The sequence below is a fragment of the Amblyraja radiata genome, chromosome 41 (assembly GCF_010909765.2).
Source record: "Amblyraja radiata isolate CabotCenter1 chromosome 41, sAmbRad1.1.pri, whole genome shotgun sequence".
NCBI lineage: Eukaryota > Metazoa > Chordata > Chondrichthyes > Rajiformes > Rajidae > Amblyraja > Amblyraja radiata.
The window spans coordinates 7,960,021-7,985,164 of NC_045996.1; the positions used below are offsets into that span (position 1 = coordinate 7,960,021).

General features: G+C 48.3%; 1 protein-coding gene across 1 annotated transcript in view; it reads right to left on the minus strand.

The window, feature by feature from the left end:
• Positions 1 to 196: 196 nt before the first annotated feature.
• LOC116967822 (mitogen-activated protein kinase kinase kinase kinase 5-like) overlaps positions 197 to 25,144 on the minus strand; it is a 35,438-nt gene continuing 10,490 nt past the window's right edge. The window contains exons 2-8 of the mRNA XM_033014438.1: positions 21,966 to 22,023; positions 12,999 to 13,089; positions 7,910 to 7,974; positions 4,148 to 4,203; positions 1,852 to 1,898; positions 1,164 to 1,206; positions 197 to 275 (exon numbers count right to left, since the gene is read on the minus strand). Of these exons, the coding sequence (XP_032870329.1) occupies positions 1,170 to 1,206; positions 1,852 to 1,898; positions 4,148 to 4,203; positions 7,910 to 7,974; positions 12,999 to 13,089; positions 21,966 to 22,023 (354 nt within the window). The 3' untranslated portion in view covers positions 197 to 275; positions 1,164 to 1,169. The remainder of the gene's footprint in view (positions 276 to 1,163; positions 1,207 to 1,851; positions 1,899 to 4,147; positions 4,204 to 7,909; positions 7,975 to 12,998; positions 13,090 to 21,965; positions 22,024 to 25,144) is intronic.

The following is a 25,144-nucleotide window of genomic DNA, read 5'->3' on the forward strand; positions in this document are numbered from 1 at the left end:
CCCACCCCTCAACTCCTCCCCCCCCACCTCCCCCCTTCAACTCCTCCCCCCCTTCAGACCACCCTCACCTGAGGAGGAGACAATGAGCACCCTAGCTTCTCCGTGGCCTCCATGGGTCATGAACCACTAGAAGGTCTCCCCCCAGCCTATCCAAGTCTCCACACTTCCCAAGCCTAGACCAGTCCCAGTCCCACCACATACCAATACGGCGTGCCGATGAAGGACATTCTCCGGGCAAACGTGGCCGTATAATTTGTGCTGAAATCCCAAATCAGCTGGAAAGCAGAGAGAGAGAATGAGAATGAGAGAGAGAGAGAGAGAGAGAGAGAATGGAGAAAGAAGAACACATTTGTAACAGGAGGCATCACTTTGTGTAGGAAGGAACTGCAGATGCTGGTTTACACAAAAGCTGGAGTAACTCAGCGGGACAGGAAGAGAAGGACATGGGTGACGTTTCGGACGGTCTCACTGAGGCAGCAACCTCTACACACTGCACCACGGGCGCTTTCCGAAAGCAGCCTCCTGTTATACAAAATTATAGCACTCACAGCACCAGAGACTCGAGTTTGATCCCGACTACGGGTGCTGTCTGTACGGAGTTGCCCGCTCTCCCCGTGACCCGCGAGGGTTTTCTCCGAGTTCTTCGGTTTCCCCTCACACTCCAAAGACGTGCAGGTTTGTAGGTATATGGCTTGGTGTGAATGTAAATTGTGTGTAGGATAGGGTAGTGTGCGGGGATCGGCGGGGATCGGCTGGGGGATCGGCGGGGATCGGCGGGGCATCGCTGGTCGGCGCGGCTTCTATGTGGGCGAAGGGCCTGTATCTCTAAACTAAACCAAACTGAGCCAAGCTAAAGAAGGATAAAATAGCCATTTGGGAAGATGCAGAGAGTGAATAGCCAGCACTGAGAGTCTAGAGAAGGGCTTGTCCCACTTGGGTGTCATTTGCGTGTAATTTACGTGACATCATTTACTCGTCACGACGCGTGCGTCCAGACGCGCACGTGACGCGCGCATTACGTGTGCATTATGCGCATCATGCGCGCGCATCACGTGTGGTCCGGACATAGGCGGTCGCGTGCCGCACCCCAGGATTTTGTGATGTTCAATTTCTTCGTGCACTATCTGCAAATGAGGCCCACGTGGGACAGGCCCTGGACTCACCTAGTTTCACATCGCCGTTGTCATTGATGAGAATGTTTGCGCCCTGCAGTGGAAAGATAACACGATAACTTTAAACAACCAAGGAGTGATCTCCCTCTGTCACAATCACATTCTTAACCATTTAGACACCAGTGCGTGTATAGGTGAACAAAATACTGTATGTGGTATGTAGTTTTGTTAGGTTCCTAATCACCGCACCGGCTCAACAAATTGATATGTTATTTGTGTCCCCTTCATGACCCCCAGCAAAGACCCAAACAACCCCCATAGGGGGTCACGGACCCCCAGGTTAAGAACCACTGACATAGACCCTGACGCACCCCACTCAATTTTGTCCCGTCAACTGTCACAGTAGTTACGCCCCTGTCCCACTTAGGAACCTGAACGGAAACCTCTGGAGACTTTGTGCCCCACCCAAGGTTTCCGTGCGGTTCCCGGAGGTTGCAGGTGGTGCAGGTAGTGGAAGCAGGTAGGAAGACTGACAAAACCCTCCGGGAACCTTAGTTGGGGCGCAAAGTCTCCAGAGGTTTCCGTTCAGGTTTCCTAAGTGGGACAGGGGGCTTTACACAATTCTGATTGCCGGCTGGTACAGCAGAAGTATATTATGAAATCATATATTAACTCTTAGCTTGGCCAGGAATGGGCAGTCTGTTTATAATGTATAAAAGATGGTGCTGATATACCTTACCTTAATATCTCGGTGTATCTTCCCCTGATTGTGTAAAATTCCAAACCCTAAAAGTAAAACAAGTAAAGAAAGATTTGAACCAAGGGTTTAGTTTTGTCTAGTTTTGTTTTCATATAGAGATAAAGCATGGAAACAGGCCCTTCGGCCCACTGAATAGAATAGAATAGAATAGAATAGAATAGAATAGAATGGAATGGAATGCCTTTTATTGTCATTCAAACAGACAAGTTTGAACGAAATTTCATTCCTACGGTCTTGACATTACAAAAAAACAAGACACATACTTAACACGATTTACACAAACATCCATCACAGTGAATCTCCAACACCTCCTCACTGTGATGGAAGGCAAAAGTCTATCTCTTCCCTTTGTTCTACTCCCGCGGGTCCCAGCAGTCCAACTGCAGCGTTGAGGCGACTGGGGCTCCCGATGTTCAAGCCCCCGGCGGGCGATGGTAAATCCCACGGCCGTTTAAGCTGCGGCAGGCGATGTTAGCCCCCGCTCCGAGTTATTTAAACCGAGCTCCGAAAGCGGTCTCCACCAGGGACCTGCGAGCTCCCGATGTTCCACCGGGCCTGCGGCTGGAGTCTCCGAAGCTCCGAAGTCGGGTCGCAGCCGTGCGCCACCACAGCTCGCCCCCGCTCCGAAGTTGGCCAGCTCCGCGATGGCGAGTCCGCAGGCTCCGCGACTGGACCCCTCCCGTTGGTTCCGGCTGGAGGCACGCCGCCGGCTCCACGATGTTAGGCCCAACTACACCGGAAAAAGTTGTGTCCTCGTACAGAGATTAAACGGTTTTCCCCCACCAAACCCCCCCCCCCCCCCCACATATAAACAGCTAAAAAAATAATCCGCTAGTCCACGCCGACTAACGATCACCCATTCACACTATGGCAGGCACGGGTTATTGATTGGGAACAATCAGCCATGATCACAATTAATGGCGGTGCTGGCTTCGAAGGGCCGAATGGCCTCCCCCTGCACCTAGTTTCTATGTTTCTATCCCCACTTTCTCATCCGCTCCCTACACACTAGGGGCAATGTTACAGAGGGCCAATAGACCTACAAACCCGCACGACTTTGGAGTGTCGGAGGAAGCCGCAGCACCCGGAGGAAATCCTAGCAGTCACTGGTAAATCATGCAAACTCACGCAGACAGCAACCCGAAGTCAGGATCGTACCGGGGTCTCCGACGCTCTGAGGCAGCAGCTCCACTGAGATGGATGTTCCTTAATCCTCAAAGGTTTAACGGTTCACTTTATTGTCAGATACACCAATTGGTGTAGTGAAATTCGAGTTGCCATGGCAGCACATTAATAAGAATACAACATAACATTATAAATGAATTTAACATCAAACATAAACACATCCCCCCACAATGGTTCCCCCTGTGAGGGAAGGCACAAAGTCCAGTCCCCATCCCCTTGTCCTCCCATCAGTTTAGTTTAGTTTATCGTTTAGAGATACAGCGCGGAAACAGGCCCTTCGGCCTACTGAGTCCGCGCGACCCAGCGATCCCCACACATAAACACTATCCTACACACAACCGAGCTAATCTACCGACAAACCTGTACGTCTTTGGAGTGTGGGAGGAAACCGAAGGTCTCGGAGGAAAACCCACGCAGTCACGGGGAGAAGGGAATAAGGAAGTTCACCCGTTATGTGCCTATATAAACGTGACTCAAATACACGCTGTTGTTGGTCATTGTCACATTCTGTGTGGGAGGCAGGCACTGGCGGGGGGTCTGTTGTAGGTGGCTGTCGTGTCAAGGGTCAAGGGAGTCAAGAGTCAAGGGTCAAGTCAAGATACAAGGGTCAAGGGTCAAGACAAAGCTCAAGGGTCAAGAGGGTTTTATTGTCATATATCCAGATAGAACAATGTCTTGAGTAGGGAGGAACTGCCTACTATGCCTATGTCTGAAGAAGGGTTTCGGCCCGAAACGTTGCCTATTTCCTCCGCTCCATAGATGCTGCTGCACCCGCTGAGTTTCTCCAGCATTTTTGTGTATTATGCCTACTATGTTCTGTTGTGCTGAAGCAAAGCAAGAATTTAAATTGTGCTATCAGGGACACATGACAATAGACTCTCTTGAATCTTGAATCTTGCAGATGCTGGTTTAAACCGAAGATAGACACAAAAAGCTGGAGTAACTCAGCGGGACAGGCAGCATCTCTGCAGAGAAGGAATGGGTGACGTTCCAGGTCGAGATCCTTCTTCAGATAGAACAATGTCTTGCAATGTTAAAGCCGTCCATCCCCCCCCCCCCCCCCCCCCCCCCCCCCCACCCCCCCCCTCACCTGTAGCGTTTCCCTGCTGATGTAGGCGATCTGGAGCTCGGACAGCGGGCCGGTGACTGTGGAAGAGAGAATGGAGAAGGTTAACCTGGTTACCTGCCCGCTGGGACAGGCCCTGGGAAAGCAAGGGCTACTGAACACATCTATTGTAGTGTCAATAGACAATAGGTGCAGGAGTAGGCCATTCGGCCCTTCGAGCCAGCACCGCCATTCAATGTGATCATGGCTGATCATCCCCAATCAGTACCCCGTTCCTGTCTTCTCCCCATATCCCCTGACTCCCGCTATCTTTAAGAGGAGTCTATCTAGCTCTCTCTTGAAAGCATCCAGAGAATTCCACAGACTCACAACTCTCTGTGAGAAAAGTGTTATCCTTGTCTCCGTTCTAAATGGCTTACTCCTTATTCTTAAACTGTGGCCCCTGGTTCTGGACTCCCCCCAACATCGGGAACATGTTTCCTGCCTCTAGTATGTCCAAACCCCTTAACAATCTTATATGTTTCAATGAGATATCCTCTCATCCTTCTATACAAGCCCAGCTGCTCCATTCTCTCACCATATGACAGTCCCTCCATCCCGGGAATTAACCTTGTAAACCTACGCTGCACTCCCTCAATAGCAAGAATGTCCTTCCTCAAATTAGGGGACCAAAACTGCGCACAATACTCCAGGTGTGGTCTCACTAGGCCCTGTACAACTGCAGAAGGACCTTTTGTTCCTATACATAAAAACATAGAAAATAGGTGCAGGAGTAGGCCATTCGGCCCTTCGAGCCTGCACCGCCATTCAATATGATCATGGCTGATCATCCAACTCAGTATCCTGTACCTGCCTTCTCTCCATACCCCCTGAACCCTTTAGCCACAAGGGCCACATCTAACTCCCTCTTAAATATAGCCAATGAACTGGCCTCAACTACCTTCTGTGGCAGAGAATTCCAGAGATTCACCACTCTCTGTGTGAAAATGTTTTCCTCATCTCGGTCCTAAAGATTTCCCCCTTATCCTTAAATACTCGACTCCTCTTGTTATAAAGGCCAACATGCCATTCGCTTTCTTCACTGACTGCTGTACCTGCAATGCTTACTTTCATAAACTGATGAACAAGGACCACCAGATCCATGTTGCCTGCATGGAGTGTGTCACCTTTGACAGAACTTTGACTCTTTTGAAAACTCTTTTGTTTGTTTTTTGTGTTAAGCTGGCAGCCCCCTCAGTCCAGTTCATGCTTGTTAATTTTAGAAGCGTGAACTTTGTACCCAGTTAACTAGAGGAAGAGAGGTAACAGCTGTGAAACCACAGAGCCAGTGGATGTGGAGACTGACCACCACACATACAACCTGACTCAGTGCCTGCGGGTCAGTGCAGTCTCTGCGGTCACATGTGCGGCATGGTGGCACAGCGGTAGAGTTGGTGCCTCACAGCACCGGAGACCCGGGTTCGATCCTGACTATGGCTGCTGTCTGTGCGGAGTTTGCACGTTCTCCCCGTGACCTGCGTGGGTTTTTCTCCGGGTGCTCCGGTTTCCTCCCACACTTCAAAGACGTGCAGGTTGTAGGTTAATTGGCTTTGGTAAAAATGTAAACTGTCCCCAGTGTGTGTGTGTGTGTGTGTAGGATCGTGTCAGTGTGCGGGGGGGATCGCTGGTCGGCGCGGACCCGGTGGGCCGAAGGGCCTGTTTCCGCGATCTATCTCTAAATTAAATATCTTGAATTCCTCAGAGCAGATCAGGAGGGACTGAGACAGTTATAGCCCTGTCCCACTGTACGAGTTCATTCCAAGAGTTCTCCCGAGTTTGCCCTGATTCAAACTCGGAGATTTACGGTAATGGCCACTTGTCGGTACTCGGGGCTCTCGTGGACATTTTTCAACACGTTGAAAAATCTTCACGAGTCTTCCCGTGCTTACCTGCCGTTAGCGAGTCTTCCCGAGTACCTGCCGTTAGCGTTACGAGCCGCTAAGAGACGTCCCGAGCTCCGACGTACCCGCTACGTACATTCTCCGGGGTTACCACTAATTTGATTTTTTTTAAACTCGGGAGAGCTCTTGGAATGAACTCATACAGTGGGGACAGGGCTATTAACCTGTGTCACAGAGATGCCTGGCTAGGGCGCCATCTTATACATAGTACAACCTGATCAGTCTGAAGAAGGGTCTCGACCCAAAACGTCACCCATTCCTTCTCTCCAGAGACGCTGCCTGTCACGCTGAGTTTACTCCAGCTTTTCGTGTCTACCTTCGTATGACCTGATCTGTTTGGAGGTTTAAGAAAGAACTGCAGATGCTGGAAAAATCGAAGGTAGACAAAAATGCTGGAGATACTCAGCGGGTGAGGCAGCATCTGTGGAGCGAAGGAATAGGTGGCGTATCGGGTCAAGACCCTTCTTCAGACTGATGAAGGATAGCGTGCAGAATCTAGATAGCATGCAAAATGAAACGAAAGTGGATGCATGGGCACTGATGTGAAACTGTGTCCCCATGGGGATATCCATGCTCTATCGCTCCAGATCACACTGTGTTACTGTCAGGTCAAGGCATAGCCTTGCAACTGGTATCATGTAGTCCATGTAGTCCAGTTCAACCTGGGGGACATGCTCATCCTTCATGGACAGTCTGCTTTGGAGGACCAGGCGGAAGAGATCTTTATTAAACACGGGCTGGAAAGCCGACACAGTGACTCACTGTGGAATGCAAAAGGCCAGTCAGAACACTAAGGGTTAGAGTTAGAGTTAGAGTTAGAGTTAGAGTTAGAGTTAGAGTTAGAGTTAGAGTTAGAGTTAGAGTTAGAGTTAGAGTTAGAGTTAGAGTTAGAGTTAGAGTTAGAGTTAGAGTTGGGGTTAGAGTTAGAGTTAGAGTTAGAGTTAGAGTTAGAGTTGGGGTTAGAGTTAGAGTTAGAGTTAGAGTTAGAGTTAGAGTTAGAGTTAGAGTTAGAGTTAGAGTTAGAGTTAGAGTTAGAGTTAGAGTTAGAGTTAGAGTTAGAGTTAGAGTTAGAGTTAGAGTTAGAGTTAGAGTTAGAGTTAGAGTTAGAGTTAGAGTTAGAGTTAGAGTTAGAGTTAGAGTTGGGGTTAGAGTTAGAGTTAGAGTTAGAGTTAGAGTTGGGGTTAGAGTTGGGGTTAGAGTTGGGGTTGGGGTTGGGGTTGGAGTTGGGCTACGGCTAGGGATAGGGATAGGGTTAGGGTCAGGGTCGGGGATAGGGATAGGGTTAGGGTTGGGGTTGAGGTTGGGGATAGGGATAAGGATAGGGCTAGGGTTAGGGCTAGGGCTAGGGCTAGGGCTAGGGCCAGGGACAGGGACAGGGCCAGGGACAGGGACAGGGACAGGGACAGGGACAGGGACAGGGACAGGGACAGGGACAGGGACAGGGACAGGGACAGGGACAGGGACAGGGACAGGGACAGGGACAGGGACAGGGACAGGGACAGGGACAGGGACAGGGACAGGGACAGGGACAGGGACAGGGACAGGGACAGGGACAGGGACAGGGACAGGGACAGGGACAGGGACAGGGACAGGGACAGGGACAGGGACAGGGACAGGGACAGGGCAAGGCAGCATTCGGGTTAGGGTTAGGGTTAGGACTAGGGTTAGGATTAGGGCTGGGGTTGGGGTTAGGGTTAGGTAGCAACCGGACTGCCGCGCCACCGTGCCAAACACAGCCTATATCAAGCAAAAGGAGCCCTCGTTTGGCATCACCGCGGCACATTACAGCGGTGTGATTTGCGGAAAGGGGACAATTGGTTTAAAGTTTGAAGAAAGCCAGACGTACCGTGGTAAATATCCTGTAGTGAGCCACCTCCACAGAACTCCATACAAATCCACAACCTTTTGGAACTGGTGGAAGATTATAAAACAGGGCACCCATCAGGGAAAGTTGGTCTCAACATACAATAAAAGTGGCATAACACGGAACCAGTGAACGTATGGTTGGTGTGGACTCGATGGGCCGAAGGGCCTATTTCCATGCTGTGTCTCCAAAATAAAATCTAATCTATTTAAATTGAACTTTCACAGTAACTCACTCTCATTTAACCTTACATCCTCATACGCTCATCTCCGCAGCAGAATCATAGTCACACAGCATGGAAACAGGCCCTTCGGCCCATCAAGACCATGTTGACCATCAAGCAGCCATTTGCATGAATCCCATTTTATTCTCCCGATATTCCCATCGACTCACCCCCCCCCCCCCCCCATTCCGTACATTCCACCCCTCACCTACACCAATTAAACTACCGACCGACACATATTTGGGATGTGGGTATAGACCAAAACATCCAGGGGAAATGTGTAGGAAGGAACAGCAGATGCTGCTTTAAACCGGAGATAAGACACTAAATGCTGGAGTAACTCAGGCATCTCTGGAGAGAAGGAATAATGGGTGACGTTTCAGGTCGAGACCCTTCTTCAGACTGATGTAGACTCACCCAGGGGTAATCAGTTTCTTCCCAGCTGTTATCAGGCTTGTAGGTTATTTGGCTTGGGTGGAAATATCAATTGTCCCGAGTGTGTGTAGGATAGTGTTAGTGTGCGAGGATCGCTGGTTGGCACGGACCCGGTGGGCCGAAGGGTCTGTTTCCACGCTGTATCTCTAAACTAAACTAAACTGAATCATCCTAAAACAACCAGAGAGCAGTCCTGAGCTATTATCGACCTCATTGGCCATCGGACTATCTTTGATCGGACTTTGCTGGCTTTATCTTGGGAGAACTCTTGAATTACCTCGTACAGTGGGATAGGGGCTTAAATGTAAAAGATTGTCCCTGGTGTATGTAGGGTGGTGTGAATGTGTGGGGGTCGCTGGTCGGTGCGGACTCGGTGGGCCGAAGGGACTGTTTCTGCCATGTATCTCTAAATAGATATGTGAAAAGAAAGAGATTAGTTAAAACAAATGTAGGTCCCTTGCAGTCAGAAACAGGTGAGTTGATCATGGGGAACAAGGATATGGCGGACCAATTGAATAACTACTTTGGTTCCGTCTTCACTAAGGAAGACATAAATAATCTGCCGGAAATAGCAGGGGACCGCGCGCGGGTCAAAGGAGTTGGAGGAATTGAGTGAAATCCAGGTTAGCCGGGAAGTGGTGTTGGGTAAATTGAATGGATTAAAGGCCGATAAATCCCCAGGGCCAGATAGGCTGCATCCCAGAGTACTTAAGGAAGTAGCTCCAGAAATAGTGGATGCATTAATAATAATCTTTCAAAACTCTTTAGATTCTGGAGTAGTTCCTGAGGATTGGCGGGTAGCAAACGTAACCCCACTTTTTAAGAAGGGAGGGAGAGAGAAAACGGGGAATTACAGACCAGTTAGTCTAACATCGGTAGTGGGGAAACTGCTAGAGTCAGTTATTAAAGATGGGATAGCAGCACATTTGGAAAGCGGTGAAATCATTGGACAAAGTCAGCATGGATTTACAAAAGGTAAATCATGTCTGACGAATCTTATAGAATTTTTCGAGGATGTAACTAGTAGCGTGGATAGGGGAGAACCAGTGGATGTGGTGTATCTGGACTTCCAGAAGGCTTTCGACAAGGTCCCACATAAGAGATTAGTATACAAACTTAATGCACACGGCATTGGGGGTTCAGTATTGATGTGGATAGAGAACTGCCTGGCAAACAGGAAGCAAAGAGTAGGAGTAAACGGGTCCTTTTCACAATGGCAGGCAGTGACTAGTGGGGTACCGCAAGGCTCAGTGCTGGGACCCCAGCTATTTACAATATATATTAATGATCTGGATGAGGGAATTGAAGGCAATATCTCCAAGTTTGCGGATGACACTAAGCTGGGGGGCAGTGTTAGCTGTGAGGAGGATGCCAGGAGACTGCAAGGTGACTTGGATAGGCTGGGTGAGTGGGCAAATGTTTGGCAGATGCAGTATAATGTGGATAAATGTGAGGTTATCCATTTTGGTGGCAAAAACAGGAAAGCAGACTATTATCTAAATGGTGGCCGACTAAGAAAAGGGGAGATGCAGCGAGACCTGGGTGTCATGGTATACCAGTCATTGAAAGTAGGCATGCAGGTGCAGCAGGCAGTGAAGAAAGCGAATGGTATGTTAGCTTTCATAGCAAAAGGATTTGAGTATAGGAGCAGGGAGGTTCTACTGCAGTTGTACAGGGTCTTGGTGAGACCACACCTGGAGTATTGCGTACAGTTTTGGTCTCCAAATCTGAAGAAGGACATTATTGCCATAGAGGGAGTGCAGAGAAGGTTCACCAGACTGATTCCTGGGATGTCAGGATTGTCTTATGAAGAAAGACTGGATAGACTTGGTTTATACTCTCTAGAATTTAGGAGATTGAGAGGGGATCTTATAGAAACTTATAAAATTCTTAAGGGGTTGGACAGGCTAGATGCAGGAAGATTGCTCCCGATGTTGGGGAAGTCCAGGACAAGGGGTCACATCTTAAGGATAAGGGGGAAATCCTTTAAAACCGAGATGAGAAGAACTTTTTTCACACAGAGAGTGGTGAATCTCTGGAACTCTCTGCCACAGAGGGTAGTCGAGGCCAGTTCATTGGCTATATTTAAGAGGGAGTTAGATGTGGCCCTTGTGGCTAAGGGGATCAGAGGGTATGGAGAGAAGGCAGGTACGGGATACTGAGTTGGATGATCAGCCATGATCATATTGAATGGCGGTGCAGGCTCGAAGGGCCGAATGGCCTACTCCTGCACCTAATTTCTATGTTTCTATGTCTATGTTTCTAAACTAATCTAAAAAATATAAATAGTGTTCCCATCACCAAATCCTTCCCCTTTCCTGTCAGCAACATGTTGACTCTTTTCCAAATTGAGTTTGGTTTATTAGTCCCACGCACACAGGTATATTTTCATATCCATGTACCTGTCCAAGTATCTTTTAAATGTTGTAATAGACCCAGCCTCAACTACCTCCTTTGGCAGCTTGTTCCATACACCCACCACCCTCCAGTGAGAAAGATGCCCCTTGTGGCGCCACCTGGTGGTTAGGCCACTTACTGAGCTAACCCTCGGCACTAGGTCTGGCAGGGTCACGTGGCAGATTTGGCGGGAAGGAGTCGTCACGTGGCTTAGGGTGTGTGAGTGTGCCCTGGTATATATGTATAGAACTCTGGGAGAACCCTCCCCTGACCTGTTCTCTGCATATCACAATAAAGATGGGGATCGTGACAGAAGCCTCCTCGTGGCGCTCCCTGGAAGCAACAGCGCGATGCTCTTTGTGACGCGTCGAGCGACAATTCTGTCGACGACAGAAGCCAACAGCAAGCTACGTGTCATCTGACACACGTGCAAATGAATGATAAAGATCACTTTATTGCGGGTCGCGGGTCCCTGGTGGGAGACCGCTTTTCGGAGCTCCCGCAACGGTAACTTCTCCCGCCAGGTTAGAAACGACCCGGAGCGGGGCCTTACATCGCCCGGCGCAGCTTTAACGGCCACGGGGACTTACCATCGCCCGCCGGGGACTCCAACATCAAGACCCGTAGCAGGGCCTTACATCGCCCGATGCGGCGTGCACGGCTGCGAGACTTGCCATCGCCCGCAGGGGGCTTTAACATCGGGAGAAGATTAAAGAACAGGGGAGAGACGAGACTTTGCCTTCCATCACAGTGAGGAGGTGTTTGGAGATTCACTGCGATGGATGTTTGTATTAATAGTGTGTCTTGGCTTTTTTTTCTTGTGTGTATGACTGCAGAAATGTAATTTTGTTTGAACTTAGGTTCAAATGACAATAAACGTTATTCTATTCTATTCTACGTTGTTTCACAACATGTGTCTGGCAATACCTTCAGGCTTCTATTAAATCTTTCCCATCTCAGCTTAAATCTACAGTATATCCTCTAGTTCTTGATCCACGTGATCAAAGACTCTGTGTATTCACGCTCCCTATTCACCTCATGGTCCTATCCATCTCTATAATAATACACATTTATAATAATACACATTTATTGTCATTTGAGCCCCAGTGAGACTCAAACGAAATTTTGTTTCCACAGCCATACAAACAAAAACAATGTCCTACAGACATACACACAATTAAGCTCACACAAACATCCATCACAGTGAACCCACTGTGATGGAAGGCAAAAGTCTTTTCTCTCCCCTGCTCTCCCGATGTCCAAGCCCCAGGCGGGCGATGATAAGTCCCACGGCCATTTTAGGCCGTGCCGGGCGATTTACTGCCCCGCTCCCGGTCTAGAAGTCTCGAAGTTGGAGCCCCCGGCGGGCGCTGTAATGTCCCACAGCCACGAAGCCGTGCCGGGTGATGTATGACCCCGCTCCAGGTCGTTCCAAACCCCGCGACACGGGCTGGAGAAGTCGCGTTGCGGGAGCTCCGGGAAGCGGTCTCTCTCTCCCCCCGGACCCGCGAGCTCCCGATGTCCCGACAGTCCACCGGACCTGCGGCTGCGTTGCTGGAGCCTCCGAGCCCCAGGAGTCGAGTCGCAGCAGCGAGTCACCACCGCTCCCCACGTTCCGAGGCCGGCCAGCCCCACGATGGTGAGTAGTCCGCAGCGCAGTCTCCCGAGCCCCCGGGTCGTTCAGGTTGGAGGCCGCTCCACGCTGCTAGGCCCCAACGACAACGGAGACCCGACAGGGAAAAGGTCGGGTCTCCCAGACAGGGAAGAGATTTTAACGGTTTCCCCCTCCCCCCCCCCCCCCCCCGCCCCCCACATATACATATTTAAAAACCAGTATTTAAAAAACACCAAACACTACATTTAACTAGACAAAAAATAAAAATAAAAGACAGACAGGCTGTAGGAGCTGCTGCAACGAGTCGCGCCGCCACCAGGATAAGGTCACCCCTCAGCCTCCTGTGCTGCTGGCAATAAAATCCTCTGGCAGATCGTTCCAGATACACACCACCCTCATACCTGATGTAGCTTCCATGATATGCCACAATGTTCTGGTGCATGCAGGATTTCACGATGGATATCTCTTGCTGAATAACGGAAAAGTCGTCATCTGTGAGAAGGAGTAAAATAAGATCATCAGGCAGTGAGGAAGACAGTAGACAATAGACAATAGACAATAGGTGCAGGAGTCGGCCATTCGTCCCCTTCGAGCCAGCACCGCCATTCAATATGATCATGGCTGCTCATCCCCAGTCAGTACCCCATTCCTGCCTTCTCCGCATATCCCCTGACTCCGCTACATTTAAGAGCCCTATCTAGCTCTCTCTTGAAAGCATCCAGAGAACCTGCCTCCACCGCCCTCTGAGGCAGAGAATTCCACAGACTCACAACTCTCTGTGAGAAAAAGTGTTTCCTCGTCTCCGTTCTAAATGGCTTACTCCTTATTCTTAAACTGTGGCCCCTGGTTCTGGACTCCCCCAACATCGGGAACATGTTTCTTGCCTCTAGCATGTTCAAACCCTTATCAATCTTATATGTTTCAATAAGATAAGATCACCTCTCATCCTTCTAAACTCCAGAGTGTACAAGCCCAGCCGCTCCATTCTCTCAGCATATGACAGTCCCGCCATCCCGGGAATTAACCTTGTAAACCTACGCTGCACTCCCTCAATAGCAAGAATGTCCTTCTTCAAATTAGGGAACCAAAACTGCACACGATACTCCAGGTGTGGTCTCACTAGGGCCCTGTACAACTTAAAGATCGCGGAGTCAGGGGATATGTGGAGAAGGCAGGAACGGGGTACTGATTGGGGATGATCAGCCATGATCACATTGAAACATAGAAACATAGAAACATAGAAATTAGGTGCAGGAGTAGGCCATTCGGCCCTTCGAGCCTGCACCGCCATTCAATATGATCATGGCTGATCATCCAACTCAGTATCCCGTACCTGCATTCTCTCCATACCCTCTGATCCCCTTAGCCACAAGGGCCACATCTAACTCCCTCTTAAATATAGCCAATGAACTGGCCTCAACTACCCTCTGTGGCAGAGAGTTCCAGAGATTCACCACTCTCTGTGTGAAAAAAGTTCTTCTCATCTCAGTTTTAAAGGATTTCCCCCTTATCCTTAAGCTGTGACCCCTTGTCCTGGACTTCCCCAACATCGGGAGCAATCTTCCTGCATCTAGCCTGTCCAACCCCTTAAGAATTTTATAAGTTTCTATAAGATCCCCTCTCAATCTCCTAAATTCTAGAGAGTATAAACCAAGTCTATCCAGTCTTTCTTCATAAGACAGTCCTGACATCCCAGGAATCAGTCTGGTGAACCTTCTCTGCACTCCCTCTATGGCAATAATGTCCTTCCTCAGATTTGGAGACCAAAACTGTACGCAATACTCCAGGTGTGGTCTCACCAAGACCCTGTACAACTGCAGTAGAACCTCCATGCTCCTATACTCAAATCCTTTTGCTATGAAAGCTAACATACCATTCGCTTTCTTCATTGCCTGCTGCACCTGCATGCCTACTTTCAATGACTGGTGTACCATGACACCCAGGTCTCGCTGCATCTCCCCTTTTCCTAGTCGGCCACCATTTAGATAATAGCCTGCTTTCCTGTTTTTGCCACCAAAATGGATAACCTCACATTTATCCACATTATACTGCATCGGCCAAACATTTGCCCGCTCACCCAGCCTATCCAAGTCACCTTGCAGTCTCCTAGCATCCTCCTCACAGCTAACACTGCCCCCCAGCTTAGTGTCATCCGCAAACTTGGAGATATTGCCTTCAATTCCCTCATCCAGATCATTAATATATATTGTAAATAGCTGGGGTCCCAGCACTGAGCCTTGTGGTACCCCACTAGTCACTGCCTGCCATTGTGAAAAGGATCCGTTTACTCCTACTCTTTGCTTCCTGTTTGCCAGCCAGTTCTCTATCCACATCAATACTGAACCCCCAATGCCGTGTGCTTTAAGTTTGTATACTAATCTCTTATGTGGGACCTTGTCGAAAGCCTTCTGGAAGTCCAGATACACCACATCCACTGGTTCTCCCCTATCCACGCTACTAGTTACATCCTCGAAAAATTCTATAAGATTCGCCAGACATGATTTACCTTTTGTAAATTGACTTTGCCCAATGATTTCACCACTTTCCAAATGTGCTGCTATCCCATCTTTAATAACTGACTCTAGCAGTTTCCCCACTACCGATGTTAGACTAACTGGTCTGTAATTCCCCGTTTTCTCTCTCCCTCCCTTCTTAAAAAGTGGGGTTACGTTTGCTACCCGCCAATCCTCAGGAACTACTCCAGAATCTAAAGAGTTTTGTAAGATTATTACTAATGCATCCACTATTTCTGGAGCTACTTCCTTAAGTACTCTGGGATGCAGCCTATCTGGCCCTGGGGATTTATCGGCCTTTAATCCATTCAATTTACCAAACACCACTTCCCGGCTAACCTGGATTTCACTCAATTCCTCCAACTCCTTTGACCCGCGGTCCCCTGCTATTTCCGGCAGATTATTTATGTCTTCCTTAGTGAAGACGGAACCAAATTAGTTATTCAATTGGTCCGCCATATCCTTGTTCCCCATGATCAACTCCCTGTTTCTGACTGCAAGGGACCTACATTTGTTTTAACTAATCTCTTTCTTTTCACATATCTATAAAAACTTTTGCAGTCAGTTTTTATGTTCCCTGCCAGTTTTCTTTCATAATCTATTTTTCCTTTCCTAATTAAGCCCTTTGTCCTCCTCTGCTGGTCTCTGAATTTCTCCCAGTCCTCCGGTATGCTGCTTTTTCTGGCTAATTTGTACGCATCATCCTTCGCTTTGATACTATCCCCGATTTCCCTTGTTATCCACTGATGTACTACCTTCCCTGATTTATTATTTTGCCAAACTGGGATGAACAATTTTTGTAGTTCATCCATGCAGTCTTTAAATGTCTTCCATTGCATATCCACCGTCAACCCTTTTAGAATTAATTGCCAATCAATCTTGGCCAATTCACGTCTCATACCCTCAAAGTTACCTTTCTTTAAGTTCAGAACCATTGTTTCTGAATTAACAATGTCACTCTCCATCCTAATGAAGAACTCAACCATATTATGGTCACTCTTGCCCAAGGGGGCACGTACAACAAGACTGCTAACTAACCCTTCCTCATTACTCAATACCCAGTCTTAAATAGCCTGCTCTCTCGTTGGTTCCTCTACATGTTGATTTAGATAACTATCCCGCATACATTCCAAGAAATCCTCTTCCTCAGCACCCCTGCTGAATGTCGGTGCTGGCTCAAAGTGTCGAATAGCCTACTCCTGCACCTATTGTCTATTGTCTATTGAATGGGTGACATTTCAGGTTGAGACCCTTCTTCAGACTGGACCCAAGCATGAAAAACTCACAATTTACACCTTGAACGGTGTAGGCAAAAGCAGCAAAACAAAAACAAAGAACAAACCGATGGAATTACGGCACTAACACAGACCAGGAAACACTGGCCCGGAACATTCCGCCCGCCGAGCCTCCGGGCTTGTGGTGTTGTTAACCAACAGTAAACAAGACAGGAACAAACAAACTGAAAGGAGAGCGTGTCTGACGTCAGTGCTGCAGTCAAGAACACTGCAGCTGAAACTGTCAACCTTCATAGAAACTGTATGGAGGCCCGAGACAGTCAGAACCAGACTCACCCACCTGTGATCACCAAGGCAACCATCACGTACATAGATATAGTGCCTATAGAGGGAGTGAGCCACGCCATTATCAGGCTTCTGAACGGCCCTTCCATAAGTAGGGTCCTGTCCGATTCACCTCTACCTCATTGCGGACATTGGACATAGCCTCTGGAACCAGGCATGGAAATCGCTATCAAAACATGGGGGGGGGGGGGAGACACACAATTTCTTGGTGGCCACGTGCGCGCATGCGCACGCACACACACACACACACGCGAGGTTTCGGCCGTGGGCCCTGTGGACGGTAACATTGGGAGCTGACCTGGTTGGTGCCCGACTCCGAACTCCAGCATCAGCAGCATCATCGTGAGGCTTGAATCGCCCCGATCGCGGGGTCTTTCATCGGCCGGCGGGGGCTTCAACATCGGGAGCCTCCAATCGCCTCGATGCAGCAGTTATTAACTATTAAATCTTTTCCCCTTCACCTTGAACCTATGTCCTCTGGTCCTCGATTCCCCTACTCTGGGCAAGAGACTCTGAGCATCTACCCGATCTATTCCTCTCATGATTTAAGTTTGATTTGATTGTGTGATGCATAGTATTGTTTGAACAGACTGTACAGCCAGCAAAGCAAGGCTTCTCACTGTATCTCAGTAAACATACCAATAATAATCCTAAACCATCAAAGAAGGTTAGGCCTCAAACAGAACCAGCAATGCAGAAGTGCATAACAGGGCAGAGAATGGTGTAGATAGCTTGCGTTGAGACAGAGCCTGTTTAGTTTAGTTTTATTGTGGTCAGAATATAATAATACTAAAAATTTAGGAGATATTTCTTTACTCAGAGTCTAGGAGAAAGGATTTTTTTCCCTAAGGCAATGCTTGAGGCAGAAATCATTCCTTTAGTTTAGAGATACAGCACGGAAACAGGCCCTTCGGCCCACCCTGTCCATGCCGACCAGCGATCCCCGCACACTAACACTATCCCACACACACTCGGGCCAATTTACAATTTTATACCAAGCCAATTAACCTACAAACCTGCACGTCTTTGGAGTGTTGGAGGAAACCGAAGATCCCGGAGAAAACCCACGCAGGTCACGGGGAGAACGTGCAAACTCCGTACAGACAGCACCAGTAGTCGGGATTGAACCCGGGTTTCTGGCACTGTGAGGCAGCAACTCTACTGCTGCGCCCCCGTGTTACCCCAATACCAATTAGCTAAAGGTGCTGGGAATGTGATTTGTAAGAGCCAGGGTATACAGCATTATCCATCTGCAAAATCTGCTAATGAAGGAAAATTTGTTGGTGAGAGGAATGCTCTTTCCTACATTTGGGTTACATATATTAAGGAATATTCATTGTGACTAACAGATCAGACTGAATGAGGAACACAGAATGCGGAACAAGCTTCAAGTCCAGTTCTCTACCTGAGTTAGTTAGTTGGAGAAACAGCATGGAAACAGGCCCTTCGGCCCACCGAGTCCATACCGACCATTGCACTAGTGTTATGAGACCCCACTTTCTCATCCACTCCCTACACACCAGAGGTCGTTGTCTTTGTATGGAGCTCAATCAACCTACAAACCTGCACGTCTTTGGATTGTGGGAGGAAACCGGAGCACCCGGAGAAAACCCACGTGGTTACAAACTCCACACGGACAGCTGCCGAAGTCAGGATCGAACCCGCGACTCTGGCGTTGTGAGGCGGCAGCTCTACCCTCTGCACCCCAACCGTGTCGTCACAACCTTAGTGAACATCGCACCCCCCCCGCAGCTCACAAATCAGCTCCTGTTCAAAGGGGAACCTCTCCCTCTACTTCCTAATCTTCGAGGTGGATGTGAAACATGAACCATTGTGTGTGGGACAGGGCGTTTCTCAGCCTCTGGCTGAGCATCGAGGCCGAATCCCCCTCATTCCCACATATTCATTCATTCATAAGTGATTTATCTTTCATTCATTTGCTCTATATCTCTCCGTATCACAGTCTATATCTCTCGTTTCCCTTTCCCCCGACTCTCAGTTTGAAGAAGGGTCTCATAAGGTCAGAAGAGATAGGAGTAAAATTAGGCCATTCGGCCCATCAACTCTGCCATTCAATCATGGCTGATCTATCTCTCCCTCTCAACCCCATTCTCCTGCCTTCTCCTGATAATCCCTGACACCCGTACTAATCAACAATCTATCTATCTCTGCCTTAAAAATATTTGACTTGACCTCCATAGCCTTCTGTGGCAATGAATCCACAGATTCACCACCCTCTGACTAAAGAAATTCCTTCTTAAAGTCCTTTAATTCTGAGGCTGTGCCCTCTGTCCTAGGCTCTCCCACTAGTGGAAACATCCTCTCCACATCCACTCTATCCAGGCCTTTCACAATTCTGTAAGTTTCAACGAGGTGCCCCCTCATCCTTCTAACTCCAGCGAGTACAGGCCCAGTGTCGTCAAACGCTCATCGTAGGTTAACCCACTCATTCCTGGGATCATTCTTGTAAACCTCCTCTGGACCCACTCCAGAGCCAGCACATCCTTCCTCAGATATGGGGCCCAAAATTGCTCACAATATTCCAAATCCGGCCTGACCAGTGCCTTATAGAGCCTCAGCATTACATCCCTGTTTTCTAGTCCTAGGTGTTCACCACCCCTTCACACGACCCTCTACCCCACCGAGGGCTGGGGCAGGCTTCGATTAGCACCAGGCCTCTGAGTGACGCGCTGCACACTCTCACCGCAGGCTTCCGTCCCCACAGAGAACTAGGCCTGCTGGCTGCCGTGGCAACCAGGAAGCGGCCTGGCCACATGAAAGCCAGGCCGCACCTCGCCTGCTCCCGGGCTCGGGGCCCTGACAGAGAATTATGTCATTGTCATAGGGACAGATGACAATAATCATCAACTAAACTTTTTTTTTAAAAGGCTCTTATGAGATTTGGGTTTCACTTTATCAGCTCTTAAAAAGCAAGTTGTAAATCCACTGTGGTCCTTATGGTGAGTCCTGATTGTATCCCACACACAGTGTGTCCTCACCCCTACCTGCCCCACTTCCGGGCCTATGTCCATGTGGACTCTAGAGATATTCCATGAACACTGGGAGCAGCGGGGGGGGGATCCAGCATATCGTAGGTAAAGATTTAGAATAAATAAAGATTTATTGTAGAAATTTCTCCTCCTCTTTTTCCTAAATGAACATCCTTTAATTTTAAGACTATGATCTCTGGTCCTCGACACTCCTACCAGTGGAAACATCCTCTCCACATGCACTCTATCCAAGCCTTTCACAATTCTGGTCGATGGTCGGCACAGACTCAGTGGGCCGAAGGGCCTGTTTCTACGCTGTGCCTCTAAACTAAACAGAAACAGTCTATCTTGCTGTGTCTCAGATACAGGTCTTGTCCAGCTCTCTCACACAGTCTGACCACAACCCAGATTCTCTCCAACTCATCTGATGGTCACCTTGTGGATTTACATGAAACCAGCACAAATATTAATCTTAAGTGCCTGAAGTGCGGAAAAGGTAATCACATTTGACCGACTGATGATGGCTGATAACTGATCATATTTTAACACAACATGGGAGGCTGAAGTTGACTCACAGACCAACCCCATTCCCTAGTTATTCTGCCTGTGCCCTTTTCTCCTCACATTTGCAGCATTCTCAATTTAAAAGACATTTCGACAGAGACAAGGGTTGGGCGGGCAAATGGATTAGTTTAGTTTAGGAAACAGGCCCTTCGGCCCACCGAGTCCGCGCCGACCAACGATCCCCACACACTAATACTATCCGACACACACTAGGGACAATTTACAATTTTACCGAAGCCAATTAACCTACGTCTTTGGAGTGTGGGAGGAAACCGGAGCACCCGGAGAAAACCCACGCAGGTCACGGCGAGAACGTACAAACTCCGTACAGACAGCACCCATAGTCAGGATCGATCCCGGGCCTCCGGCGCTCCATTCGCTGTGAGGCAGCAACTCTACCGCTGCGCCACCGTGACTGCCTGATAAGAGCTGGGATGAAACTGTCCCTGAATCTGGAGGTGTGGGTTTTCACACTTCTGTTCCTCTTGACGGACAGGGAAGAAGAGGGAATGACCGGGGTGCGACTCGTCCTTGATTATGTTGCTGGCCTTGCCGAGGCAGCGTGAGGTGGAGATGGAGTCTGTGATGGAGCTGTGGGAAGCAGGGGCATGGAACGTCAGAGCTTCCGACTGAATGTTAACCTTACATAAGTCAGGTACCATCTGTAGTAATGTGTAGGAAGGAACTGCAGATGCTGGTTTAAACCGAAGATAGACACAAAAAGCTGGAGTAACTCAGCGGGACAGGCAGCATCTCTTGAGAGAGGGAATGGGTGATGTTTCCGGTCGAATTCGGGACTGGAGAATGGTCTTGAATTGAAACGTCACCCATTCCTTCTCTCCAGAGATGCTGCCTGTTCCGCTGAGTTACTCCAGCATTTTGTGTCGACCTTCTGTAGTAAGATTGTTCCTGAACTGTATGCAAGAAAATAATTTCACTGTCCCAAGGTATATGTGACATTCAAGTAAAAAGGCACAAATTGCTGGATTCAGCAGATCAGGCAGAATCTCTGGAGAACGTGGATAGGTGACGTTTCAGGTCGGGAGCCTTCTGCAGACCGATGACAGTCTGAAGCGATGTCAATAAAGAACCATTGAAGCAGCCCACTGAACCGTGGACTACCCAGCTGAGTAGGATCTATTAACATCAATGTGTAGGAAGGAACTGCAGATGCTGGTTTAAACCGAAGATAGACACAAAAAGCTGGAGTAACTCAGCGGGACAGGCAGCTTCTCTGGAGAGAAGGAATGGGTGACGTTTCGGGTTGAGACCAGTCAGAAGAAGGGTTAAACTGCGTTCGGGTTCCATGTTGCATATTGTATGACCTGAACAGTCTGAAGAAGGGTCTCGGCCCGAAACATCACCCGTTCCTTCTCTCCAGAGATGCTGCCTGTCCCGCTGAGTTACTCCAGCTTTTTGTGTCTATCTTCGGTTTAAACAAGCATCTGCAGTTCCTTCCTACACATTGATGTTAATAGATCCTACTCAGCTGGGTAGTCCATGGTTCAGTGGGCTGCTTCAATGGTTCTTCAGACATCGCTTCAGACTGTCATCGGTCTGCAGAAGGCTCCCGACATAATGATGTGTTACACCAGCTTTTGGTGTCTATCTTCTATTAACATCAGTGTTCTGCTTTGTCAGGGCTGTTCTTGCAGCCACATGTTTATCCACTGTCCAGACCCCATCTGATGTGGACAACGCTTGTAAGAAGATAGACTTACCAGGTTCCATCTTGATGATCTTCACCGCTGCCAGCTGACCGGTATGTTTTTGCCGAGCCTGGAAGCAAACACGAGGGTTTTAGTTTAGTTTAGAGAAACAGCGCGGGAACAGGCCCTTCGGCCCATCGAGTCCACGCTGACCAGCGATCCCCGCACATTAACACTATCCTACACACACTCGGGACAATTTTACATTTTACATTTATACCAAGCCAATGAATTCCAAATAATGTCTTTGGAGTGTGGGAGGAAACCGAAGATCTCGGAGGTCAAGATTCAAGATTCAAGGGAGTTTATTGTCATGTGTCCCAGATAGGACAATGAAATTCTTGCTTTGCTTCAGCACAACAGAATATAGTAGGCATGAATACAGAACAGATCAGTGTGTCCTTATACCATTATATAAATATATACACACATGAATAAATAAAGTGCAAATAAACAAATAATGGGCTTTTAATGTTCAGAGTTTTGTTTGAGTTGAGTTTAATAGCCTGATGGCTGTGGGGAAGCAGCTATTCCTGAACCTGGACGGTGCAGTCTTCAGGCTCCTGTACCTTCTACCTGAAGGTAGCGGGGAGATGAGTGTGTGGCCAGGATGGTGTGGGTTCTTGATGATGCTGCCAGCCTTTTTGAGGCAGCGACTGCGATGAGAACGTACAAACAGACAGCGAGGAGAACGTACAAACTCCGCACAGACAGCACCCGTAGTCAGGATCGAATCCGGGGATCGCTGGCGCTGTGAGGCAGCAACTCTACCGCTGCGCCACCGTGCCGCCATTTTGTTAAAAGGATTTAATTTTACATTTTGTAAAGCAACAGAACTCTCCAGCATTGACAAGCCCTGCAGCGGCTCAATGGCCGACTACTGCTATTTTATTGCGCTACTATGGAGATGAGGCCGTGATTTCCTGAAAAAGGGTTTTGACTCTAAACATCCGGAGAAACAGGGATGCTGCCTGAACCGCTGAGTTACTCCACCATTTTGTGTCTATCTTCAGTATAAACCAGCATCTGCAGTTCCTTCCTACACATGATAAGTTTAGTTTAGTTGGGCTTTATTATGGTCATGTGTGCCGAGGTATAGTGAACAGCATCTTTACTGCATGCTTTCCAGTCAGCGGAAAGACTATACATGATTACAAAATGTGTAGGAAGGAACTCCAGATGCTGGTTTAAATCGAATTCTGAAGAAGGGTCTCGACTCGAAACGTCACCCATTCCTTCTCTCCAGAGATGCTGCCTGTCCCGCTGAGTTACTCCAGCTTTTTGTGCCTATCTTGGTTTATTGTCACGTGTACAGTGAATCTGGGGTGGCGGAGGAACTGAAGGATATCCACATTAAGCAGGAAATGGTGTTGGATAGACTGATGGGGCTGAAGGCTGATAAATCCCCAGGGCCTGATGGTCTGCATCCCAGGGTACTTAAGGAAGTGGCTCCAGAAATCGTGGATGCGTTGGTGATAATTTTCCAATGTTCTATAGACTCAGGATCAGTTCCTGTGGATTGGAGGGTAGCTAATGTTATCCCACTTTTTAAGAAAGGCAGGAGAGAGAAAACAGGGAATTATAGACCAGTTAGCCTGACATCGGTGGTGAGGAAGATGCTGGAGTCAATCATAAAAGATGAAATAGCGGCACATTTGGATAGCAGTAACAGGGTCGGTCCGAGTCAGCATGGATTTACGAAGGGGAAATCATGCTTGACTAATCTTCTGGAATTTTTTGAGGATGTAACAAGGAAAATGGACAAGGGAGAGCCAGTGGATGTAGTGTACCTGGACTTTCAGAAAGCATTTGATAAGGTCCCACATAGGAGATTAGTGGGCAAAATTAGGGCACATGGTATTGGGGATAGAGTGCTGACATAGATAGAAAGTTGGTTGGCAGACAGGAAACAGAGAGTAGGGATTAACAGGTCCCTTTCAGAATGGCAGGCAGTGACTAGTGGGGGTACCGCAAGGCTCGCTGCTGGGACCGCAGCTATTTACAATATACATCAATGATTTAGATGAAGGGATTCAAAGTAACATTAGCAAATTTGCAGATAAAGCTGGGTTGCAGTGTGAACTGTGAGGAGGATGCTATGAGAATGCAGGGTGACTTGGACAGGTTGGGTGAGTGGGCAGATGCATGGCAGATGCAGATTAATGTGGATAAATGTGAGGTTATCCACTTTGGTAGCAAAAACAGGAAGGCAGATTATTATCTAAACGGTGTCAAGCTGGGAAAAGGGGAAGTACAATGGGATCTGGGGGTCCTTGTTCATCAGTCAATGAGAGTAAGCATACAGGTACAGCAGGCAGTGAAGAAAGCGAATGGCATGTTGGCCTTCATAACAAGAGGAGTTGTGTATAGGAGCAAAGAGGTCCTTCTCCAGTTGTACAGGGCCCTAGTGAGACCACACCTGGAGTATTGTGTGCAGTTTTGGTTCCCTAATTTGAGGAAGGACATTCTTGCTATTGAGGGAGTGCAGCGTAGGTTTACAAGGTTAATTCCCGGGATGGCGGGACTGTCATATGCTGAGAGAATGGAGCGGCTGGGCTTGTATACTCTGGAGTTTAGAAGGATGAGAGGGGATCTTATTGAAACATATAAGATTAATAATGGTTTGGACACACCAGAGGCAGAAAACATGTTCCCAATGTTGGGGGAGTCCAGAACGAGGGGCCACAGTTTAGGAATAAGGGGTAAGCCATTTAGAACGGAGATGAGGAAACGCTTTTTCTCACAGAGAGTTGTGAGTCTGTGGAATTCTCTGCCTCAGAGGCCGGTTCTCTGGATACTTTCAAGAGAGAGCTTGATGGGGCTCTTAAAGATAGCGGAGTCAGAGGATATGGGGAGAAGGCAGGAACGGGGTACTGATTGGGGATGATCAGCCATGATCACATTGAATGGCGGTGCTGGCTCAAAGGGCCGAATGGCCTACTCCTGCACCTATTGTCTATTGTGTATTGTCTATTGAAATGCTTTTGTTGCGTGCTAACCAGTCAGCGGAAAGACTATACATGATTACAATCGAGCCGTCCACAATATACAGATACTGTATGTGATAAAGGGAATAACGTGAATGACATTCAGTGCAAGATAAAGTCCAGTAAAGTCCAATCAAAGATAGTCCGAAGGTCTCCAATGAGGTAGATAGTAGTTCAGGACTGCTCTCTAGTTGTGGTAGGATG